Genomic DNA, 10,286 nt, shown 5'->3' with positions numbered 1-10,286 from the left:
TCATCGAATATTATATATATATATATATATATATATATATATATATATCAGGAAGCATATATTGGTGGACCGGAAAAAATGGAGGAGATGTTGGGAGACTATACATATTATGGCCCTGACAGTGACAGGTATATGCATGCACAGCATATGGAGCCTATATATATATATATATATATCTTGACGTATTCCTTAACGTAAATAATATATTTATTTATGTAGATTCATGTACGTATGTGTGTGTATGTATATAGATATAGATATATATAACCCTCCAAGAACTCTTCTAGCTCGATGAAGGACATTAGCAACAGATCATTCATGAATGTATCGCCCTCTCATATATATACATACATATATATATATATATGGGACGCGTGTATATATTGGTCGATCTTTAATATTCACCGGTACGAATCATTGCTTTTAGATATTTGGATGGATATGGACAGCTTTTGACTATATGATAACATGGAGAATATGTACTGATTTTATTACTAAGCATATCTCCTCCTCTTCTCCCTTTCCCCCTTTTCACTAATATACCAAATTTATGGCTCTGTCTAAATAATAATAATAATAATAATAATAATAATACATAGGTAACCTAGGTTAATGAGGAGTCGAATAATAATTAATAAATAGAAACTATATATATATATATATATAGGGGGAGATTCAATGATGTAAATGAAAGAAAAATAGGGTTTGGCAGAAAGCACTGAGCGTCAGCCGTTATGGTTTTTAACCTTTTCGGCTTAGACTTTGCTTTAGACGTACTTTACACCTCTTCATGTCCGTCGGCCGATTTTTGATTTGTGTAAAACTATATATTCTTTAACTTAATAATAATTTATTCTAATAGCCTTAATTAACGCATATACACACACATATATATATTTATATATGAGGCATGGCTACTAATCCTAATATATATATATAGGCAATTAAGACAAAATAAAGTCAAATATCTATCTATACATAGACTTTGTTATGTGTATGTGCAGGTCCAAATCGTTTTATTTTTCTATAGATCTTGTTTTCGACGGAAACAATATATAAATGTTTTCTATTGATTAGGAAGGGTGCTTATATATGGTTCAGGTTATGTCTCTTTCACTCAATTATATATATATATATATATGTGAACTTTTCGGTAAATCTATATATATATATATATATATATATATATATATATATATTACATGAATTTTGTTTTTGGAATGAAATCTTCAACTCACATCGCAATCGAGCGCAATATAAACTGTTCAAATTGTTTTAAATAGTTTTTTTAACGATATGATCCCTTGTAGTTTAATATCTATTTTTTATTGTTTCCTTAATCTTTAATAAAATTTATTTTCAATTTCGTAAAAAAATTCATAAAACAACATTGGTAAAGTTTTTTTCTTCAAAATGTATACAATTAGAGGGAAATGATTGTTAATTTTTTTTTATTATAAATAAAGTATAGTTATTTCACGTGGTTTGCAGGCTATTACGTGAGACCGGTGGGTTTACTCCGTACCGAAGGGTTGTGGTGGTTTCCTCCGTTACAAAAAAAAAAACATACCGGATCTTGTCTTTTTTTTTTTCATAACCTAACAAAAAAACAGGTGTCAAATGTTAATTATACAAAACCGGAAAAAAAAAAAGAAAAGAAAAAAACATGGAGGAGCACAGCACGTGACTGAAGCCGCAAGGCATGAATAAAAGAGAGTGCGAGCGATATATAATTGACACGTGTCAGCATGGCGATTGGCGATAGAGGAGGGGCCACAGCACGGCCTGGCGGCCGCGTCTGCGTCTGCGTCTGCTGAACTGCCGACGCAGTCGCCGCTTTCCGCTTTTTTCTTCTTATTGTTTTTTTAATTTTTAATTTCTTATTGTGACAGACTTAGCCCATTACAGCCCATTTTTATATATTTCCTACTGGGCTTCATCTCTATCAAGCCCAATAACTATGGTTTCCAGGTCAAAATTACAATAATGCCACAATTCATGCAAAAGGAAAAAAAATTGGGTAGAAGTCGAAGAAAACTAGGGTTGGGGACGAGTCGACTATTTGCGTTTTTGAAGATATTATCTTCTATTTCTATGTTCTTGATTTTTATAAAAATATTATTTCTATCTTTGTCTCATAACATCCATATATCCGTCCATATATCCGTCTAAAGAGTATTCGCGACTAAAAGACGGATACCGATATATACTGAAGAAATTTGCGGAATAATCTTTATTGATAATCAAAATAACATATAAATAGATGATAGTCTTACATTTAAATAAGTAAAGTACACATAATAATAAATATTCCTAAATATATATTTTCCGGATTTGATAAGATCTCCATTATACGATATATCTCGTAATATTTTTCAAGATCCGGTATATCTCAACATCCCCCTTCAAGTTGGAGCGTGGAAGATCATGAAACGCCCAACTTGCTGAAAAGATGATCAAACGCATGCCGCTTGAATCACATCACCTTGCAAACTTGTGTCAATCATAACTAAAAAAAATCAAACAAACGACTGCGCTGCAACTTTGGCACCACGCACAAAAGAATCGTTTGATGATAACAAAAAAAGGGACGACAATCGCGGTGCAGAAAGAAGTCTCGAGAATAACTCTGATTCATCCGAGATTGAAAGGCAACTACGCGAAAACGTTTAATGACAACAAAGTTTTTGGCAAGAATAAGATGATTGGCGGTTAAGCGAATAATCTTTAGAAACATGTGGTATTATGAGAGAAAATAAAAAAAATAAAAATAAAATGACTCTCTTATTCTTAATAAAAAAAAACTCGAAATGATATTACCACTGGATCAGTATATCATCATCTTCATCTTCACTCTCATTGTCGATCATCATTTTTATAAAAAGAACAACAAACTAGAAAAGAACCAGAAGCACTGATACCATGAAGAAATTTGCGGAATAATCTTTATTGATAGTCAAAATAACATATAAATAGATGATAGTCTTACATTTAAATAAGTAAAGTACACATAATAATAAATATTCCTAAATATATATTTTCCGGATTTGATAAGATCTTCATTATACGATATATCTCGTAATATTCTTCAAGATCCGGTATATCTCAACATATACAACATTTTCCTACACCGATTTTTGCAAAACTGACCTTTTCATACACCAATTTCTAATTTGACATAAAACTACAATTGAATTCAAAATTTATCAATTTACTACACAGATTATTTAAATTAATCTTAATTAACAACATAATCGAAAACGACGTTAAGTTTAGTGGGTTTCCGTTAATCGACCCGATGACGTGTACTGCCACGTATTTCATTTTGTCATGTCAGCTAACACATCACAATTGAAAAAAAAAACAAAAATCTGGATAAATAAAATCCCCAATCGCAGATCTAGGGTTTCTCATTCTGTCTCTCTCATTCGGTCTCTCTCTCTTTTCGACGCGATCTGGTGGAAGCCCACTCCTCTGTCACCGTCGCCCACCGTCTTGACACCCTTCTTTCTCGGTCTTGTCTATCGGTGGTGCTTTCGCTCTTCGTGACAGCGGTGATTCCTTGGCTCTCTCAAACGGAGGCTCGAAGGTTCTCGGTGCTTTCGCTTTTTGTGACAGCGGTGATTCCTTGGCTCTCTCTATCGGAGGTTCGAAGGTTCTCTCTCTGTTTATGTTAATGCTTTAGTAGAACCCGACGTTTGTTTTGTTCTCTCTCTGAACGTGTATGTATTGTGGTTGATGTTCGTATGAAAGTGTTTCATTTGTGGTTGATGTTTGATTAGATCGTAGGGTGGTTGTTGTTAAACGTCATAGTTTTTGAGATTTTGGAAATTTAATTGAGCTTTAATGAACTCGCATAGTAGATGAGTTATATATCAGATGGAGCTTCAAAATCGAGTCGAAGATCAATTTGGAAGAAAGCCGAACCAATTCCAAAAAAAGGTTTTCCACAGCTATGTGAATGCGGAGCATCTATTATGAGGTTGACATCTAAAACTGAAGCTAATCCCGGCAGAGTTTTTTTTCGATGTGCAACACAGGTATGGGTATATGTGTAATTCTACAGATCAATGTTGATGTAGAGTGTTGATAACTGATGCAGTTATGTACTTGGTTTTTTTAGGGAAATCAAGGACACGTATTCAAATGGGCGGATGAAGCAATATGCGAAGAAATTGAGGACATACGTATCAAAAATCAAAACATCCTTCATGTCGCGGATAAATTGAAGGCCGAAATGGAGCTATTGAAAGGAATTGTATATAAAATGTTGTTCGGCATCGTGGTTTTAGTTGTGTTATGTCTGTATTATTACGTTATTATTCGTATTTAAAGGTTGTATTATGTTGTGGTTGATGTTTTGGACATGTATGATCTATTTTATGTTGAACATTGCGTTATGTATCGGATATGTTTAAATGGATGAATGATATTGTGGGTAATGTTATTATGGTATTATTTTGATTAATCTTGAATAAATACGATGCATTATGATATGTATGGATGACGAAAATAATTATTTTGTTCAGAAAAATATAGTTCAGAATGAAGTGTAAGAGACGAAATATCCACGTTACATATCCAAAAACACAAGCACTCATAACAACCATAGGTTCAAGTCAACATTAGTTTGGATGTTAACTAAACATCCATGTTACAAAAAAAGACTTTAGATGTTCTTGACATAATGTAAATGTCGTTGTTTGGATGTTAACTAAACATCTTTGTTACAAAAAATTGCACTAGAAACACACCATCAGATTCCATGAGACTGATGTCCAAGTGATCTGCAAAGAGAAATCATATTAGTAGAAAAATAGAGCAAGTTAGCAAACAATATTGTCAGGTTATGTCCATCACCCAATCCCAAGTCTAATCTCAATTTTCTGATGAACCAATTCCACGTATTAGTATCTTCCACACGAACAACAGCCCATGCAATTGGATACATACCGTTGTTTGCATCCCTACCAACAGCAGCTAAAAGTTCTCCTTTCATATCCCACTTCAGAAAACATCCATCTAAACCAATCACTGGTCGACAATGGTTTTTCCATGATTCACGTAGTGCTTCAAAACTAACATAGAAACGGTCGAATGCTTGCTCACCCTGAGTGGAAATTTGGGTCCCAATTTCGGTTGTCGTGTTCGGGTTGGACCTATGCAATTCTAACTCATACTCCCAAAGTTTAGCAATCTGAACAGAGGGATCTTCCATGACCATTTTCAAGGCAACACGTCTAGCCTTAAAGCACTTACTAAGTGGGACAATCAAACCATACTCTTCTTGAATTGCAATCTGCATCTTTTCAGCCTTCCAATCTGGCTCTCTCCTAAACCTATCAGCATATAGAATCGCAATTTTCCTCATGGTAAGGATATTAACATGAGTCCCAGGGTCATGGTTGTGATCGTCCTTATAAATCTTTATCATCCATTTGCTAATGGGGGCTTCAACCGAACAATAAACTCTCCAAGGACAACCTTCCGTACAACATATAGCATTTAATTTCTCCCGTTCCCATCTTGACAATTTCACATTGAAGTTTTTCTTCAATGCATAGTCCAACAAAGCCTTTTTAAAATCATCCCTTGAATTGAATGTCTTACCAAGAAACAACAACTCATCTGACGGAAATGCCATTGGTTTTTTCCTGGGTTTCTCACCCCTTTCACGTTCTTCATCTGAACAATCTGGCGTGACGGGGATATAGTCATCACTATCCAAATACTCATCCGTAGAGGCTTCGTCACCACTATCAGCATTACCAACATCAGATACTACACCTACACCAAGCGGGACCTCTTCAACAAAATCATCATCATCCTGACTATCGGAACTGTCACCTAATAACGAATCATCATCCGCATAAATTCCATCTTCTGAGCTAGAATCAACAGCAAAATCATCATCTTCATTACTGTTATATCCACCTAAATCCCCTACATAGATCTGCTCTCTATACTCTTCTGCAGGAATATTCCTTTCAAGTGGCTCCTCCTCAACAACATTTACATCAACGAGTTTCACAGGAGTCGGTTGTGATAAGTGATGGTCGACATAAACATCTATCTCCCCACATTCCTTCGCAAATTGAATCAAATCATGAATTTCACTCTCACAAGATTCTTCATGGACAACCCTTCTATGATCCAAAGATTCAGTGGGCTTTTTATACCACAACTCCCTAACGTAACTAACTATTTTTTTAGACCTAACATAGTCTTCAAAGAATAACCATGATACCTTATCAAGATCAACCATTACTCCTATTTCTTCGATCCCACCAAAGTAGCATGTTCCACCTTCTGATTCTCCCAATTCACCTCCCATGAAGAAATTCATTTGACTCCAACTGTATATTAATCAACAATCACAATTTCAGTTTCAGACATATAACTGCATATTAACAACATATATAATAAACAAATACTGTAATCACTATATTCAATAACTATAATTACCCCATTTTTAATTTCACGGTCTCAGATTCAACAACCACCGAATTTCTCTTTGCTCAGAACACCACCGGAGATGAGACACAGAGTATCGTCGTTTGAGACCTTCAATTTTCGAACACATAACACAGAATGAGAGAGAGCTAGACAACAACGAATCGACACAAAGTGAGATCTCACACACAGAGACAAAGACATTGACAGATGGAATGGAAGGGGATGAATGAACAAATCGAAAGAGAGACACAGACATTGAAGATTACCTCGAATGAGAGAGAGCGAGCTCGAATGAGAGATTCGATTCGGCTCGGATGGAAGAGAGCTCGAATGAGAGAGATTCGATTCAGCTCGGATGAAAGGGGAGGAGATGAGCTTCGACACCGGACAAGTGGGAGAAGTGACGACGGCGACGATGGCGACGACGACGGCGCCGGGCGAAAACAACGACAACGGGCGACGACGCTGGCGACAGCAACGTCGAGAGAAGAGTTCCCCGATTTGTAGAAAAATAGGACAACTGAAACCCTAAATCAGATTTAGGGATTTATTACCTTTTTTCTATTTTTTTTTTTCATTTCTGATTTATTTAGCTGACATGGCAAAAATGAAATACGTGGCAGTACACGTCATCGGGTCGATTAACGGGAACCCACTAAACTTAACGACGTTTTCGATTATGTTGTTAATTAAGATTAATTTAAACAATCTGTGTAGTAAATTGATAAATTTTGAATTCGATTGTAGTTTTATGTCAAATTAGAAATTGGTGTATGAAAAGGTCAGTTTTTCAAAAATCGGTGTAGGAAAATGTCATTTTCCCTTAAACTAAATATCTAACAAATATATATATATATTTTGATCCAAAAACACATTTAAAATTTAAAAATTATTAAAATATGAGAATATATATAGATTTTTAGAAAGTTTTTCAAATATACAAAATGATTTTTAAGTTGAAAGGGTTACGGTGATAATAGAAATATTATAAAATTCTAGGAATTTTGATAAATAGTTTAGAAATATGAGAATAATTTTGTATTTTTTAAATATATACGGGTACTTGCGGATATCCATTATTTAAATCTCTGAAATCCCGTATCTGAACTCATCAAACGGATTTTTTTCTTTTTAATATTTGTCTTCGTTTTCATTGAATATCGAATACCCATTTTTCGAATACCCACGAGATTGGGTATCCATAAATATGCAGATAACAGATTTAAATATCCAACCCTAAGAAAACCATAAAACTAAGCTGCATGAAAGGAGATTCCTATTGATGTCACTATTCTGGATTGCTCTAAACAGTTAAATAGGATCATCCACTCAACACATGGATATAATATATTGTAAATTTGTAATCAATTGTGTGTATATATGTATACACTTTTATGTTATCCTGTAATTATTTATGGAAATTTGATATTTTCCAAATTATTGAGATGGATGTTGGTTTATAGAGCGGTCAACCCAAATGGTTTGTAATATATATTCAAGTAGGTAGTTATGAATTTAAATTTTTTTAAAAGTTTCAATGAATAATCACATCTATTCGGTTTAATATGTATAGAAATTGTATGATAAATAAGAAAGGAAACATAGAATACATACATACATACATACATACATACATACATACATACATACATACATACATACATACATACATACATACATACATACATACATACATACATACATACATACATACATACATACATACATACATACATACATACATACATACATACATACATACATACATACATACATACATACATACATACATACATACATACATACATACATACATACATACATACATACATACATACGATTAATGTCTTCCATAAGCTTCAGTTGGGCACTTGCATCTCTCTTGTTGTCTCCCACCACCACAACTCATTTTCAACCTCCATAGACTTCTCTAATCCACTTGGTCTATATATCTCCAATTTTATACTTCTATAACTCTACTACTAGAAAATAAATAATGGAATATATATATATTCCAAACATGCTATAATCCTTCCAAGCCATGTGATTGTAAGAAGGTTTTTATATCTAAGATATAGATATTTCATTTAACTCAATAAATAAATAAATACATAAAGGAACACTTTGTTTTTTTTTTTGGTGAAAGGAACACTTTATTTTTGTAAAAGGGTTGTGAAGAAAATACAGAATGGGTTGGGTAAAGTGTAAACCCAATATTCATTGCCTGATTTTTGGGTTATATTTTTTTTTTTGGTTCTTTCAAGCTAACAATTCAGTTCAAAATAGCATACTTCTAATTATTAATTTATAGAATATAAATAATTTCAAATTTTAAAATTTTATTTTTTTTTTGTTTTCGGATTGAATAATAAATAGGGTGAGAGAATTTGACTGCCAAACATGTAAAAATAATTCAAGAGGGAAACTTCCATCCCACGCCAAGAAGACCAAAGTTTGGTCCTTTTGGTAAAAAAATAATAATAAATAAATAAAAACAAAAGTTTCTCCCCACTTCAAATTAATAACATTTTAATTATCAAGTTTTTGTCACATTTTCACGTCTGTTTTGAATCAATATCTCATCAAGTTTCTAACCAAGAAACTTAGGCTCTTGGACTGACATAGTTGGAGCAAAATGCTCCAAAGTTTACAACTTTACATAATTCCACTGCAATATACTAAAACCATATTCATTTTGCGATCAACTAAACTATATAGAGATAATCACCTAAAAATCACATTTTTTTAAAATTCATATAAAATCAACAACTTTATCAATCTTATCATATTTTCCACATATTTATTAACTTTACAAATTTTATAACTTTCATATAAGATCATAACTTATAAATTTTGTTAACATTTGTGATTTTATATAGAAGTTTACATAATTTATAATTTTATATGAAATTTTTTTTAAAGTTCGTGATTTTTAGACGATTTTCCTAACAATATAACCACGAGAAATGATGTGCGAAAATACAGGAAAACCGATCTACATCACTAGAACTCTTTTTTTTTTTTGATAATCGGGTGATCTCAGACCCAAAGGCCCAGACTAATCTCGACCCACGCGCACGACCCTGCAACACACGTGGGATGTGAAACACCCGAAGGTGGCAGGAGGGGAATCTCCATATACTGGGTGTTGAACCCACGACTTCGTTTACAGGAAAGGAGCTCTCAAACCAACAGAGGTGGGAGATTCCCTCACTAGAACTCTTGCTAATTGCATGGATGCTACTTTGAAAAAAAAAAAACTGATTTTACCTTCCCAACTACAAGCATTCTTGAATCGGAAGCAAAAACAAAAAGGCAAAAAAAAAATGACAGACAAGAAGGAAAATGGAGGCTGTGTTTCTGGCAAGAACTGAGGGATGGGTTTCTGTTTTTCATTCATCAAAAGGGGCGGGAAGGTTAAGATCGATCATAGTGTGAATCTGGTTTACTTCCTGTCTGATCACCACTGTGCTGTTCCCATGGTTCCCAATGAAATGTGATCTCTTATGTCCACCCAAAGCTTGTCCTGACTTGAACACCCTGAAGCAGATCGGACACTCGTGCCCTTTGCTCTTCTTCTTCGCGTTCGGTTTCTTACTATACGAGGCCGAGGCCGAGGCCTTGCCACTGCTTGACCGATGATGGTTCTTGATTTCTTCCGGGACATTGTGGTTTATGTCTGAACAAGAATCTGCTTCCAAGCTGTTTTCTCCGCTGTCGTAGACTGCTGATTCGTTGAATTCGTTGGCCTTGAACCCGTGCTTGGTTTTCTTTCGGCCATAGGAAGATACCCTTTTGGTTTTCCTCAGATCATACTTTGTGGCAGAGCG

General features: G+C 34.1%; 2 protein-coding genes, 1 long non-coding RNA gene and 1 pseudogene across 3 annotated transcripts in view; 2 read left to right on the top strand and 2 right to left on the bottom strand.

The window, feature by feature from the left end:
* LOC104822023 (probable WRKY transcription factor 57) overlaps window positions 1-1,657 on the top strand; it is a 6,384-nt gene extending 4,727 nt beyond the window's left edge. Inside the window, exon 4 of the mRNA XM_010553097.1 lies at window positions 1,492-1,657. The gene's annotated coding sequence lies outside the window, so the exon portion shown is untranslated. The remainder of the gene's footprint in view (window positions 1-1,491) is intronic.
* A 1,812-nt stretch (window positions 1,658-3,469) lies between these two features.
* On the top strand, window positions 3,470-4,376 carry LOC109117026. The gene is made up of 3 exons (XR_002024517.1): window positions 3,470-3,647; window positions 3,864-4,040; window positions 4,124-4,376. It is a non-coding gene; the product is annotated as an uncharacterized LOC109117026 (long non-coding RNA).
* Window positions 4,377-4,665: 289 nt separating this feature from the next.
* Window positions 4,666-6,135, bottom strand: LOC104822181. The gene is made up of 3 exons (XM_010553329.1): window positions 6,124-6,135; window positions 4,954-6,085; window positions 4,666-4,787 (listed from the first exon to the last, which is right to left on the bottom strand). The coding sequence occupies exons 1-3, from the start codon at window positions 6,133-6,135 to the stop codon at window positions 4,711-4,713; spliced, it is 1,221 nt and encodes a 406-aa protein (XP_010551631.1). The 3' UTR covers window positions 4,666-4,710.
* A 3,445-nt stretch (window positions 6,136-9,580) lies between these two features.
* The window catches only part of LOC104822022, a 2,321-nt pseudogene continuing 1,615 nt past the window's right edge, over window positions 9,581-10,286 (bottom strand).

The sequence above is a fragment of the Tarenaya hassleriana genome, unplaced genomic scaffold (genome assembly GCF_000463585.1).
Source record: "Tarenaya hassleriana unplaced genomic scaffold, ASM46358v1 Cleome35, whole genome shotgun sequence".
Lineage (NCBI taxonomy): Eukaryota > Viridiplantae > Streptophyta > Magnoliopsida > Brassicales > Cleomaceae > Tarenaya > Tarenaya hassleriana.
The sequence above is the reverse complement of the archived record's forward strand: the minus strand, read 5'-3'. Positions and strand labels throughout refer to the sequence as shown.

Coding starts and splice junctions, on each gene's coding strand:
- LOC104822181 (XM_010553329.1), bottom strand. Junction 4,788..4,953: donor TGGTAGGGATGCAAACAACG/GTATGTATCCAA, acceptor TTCTCTTTGCAG/ATCACTTGGACATCAGTCTC.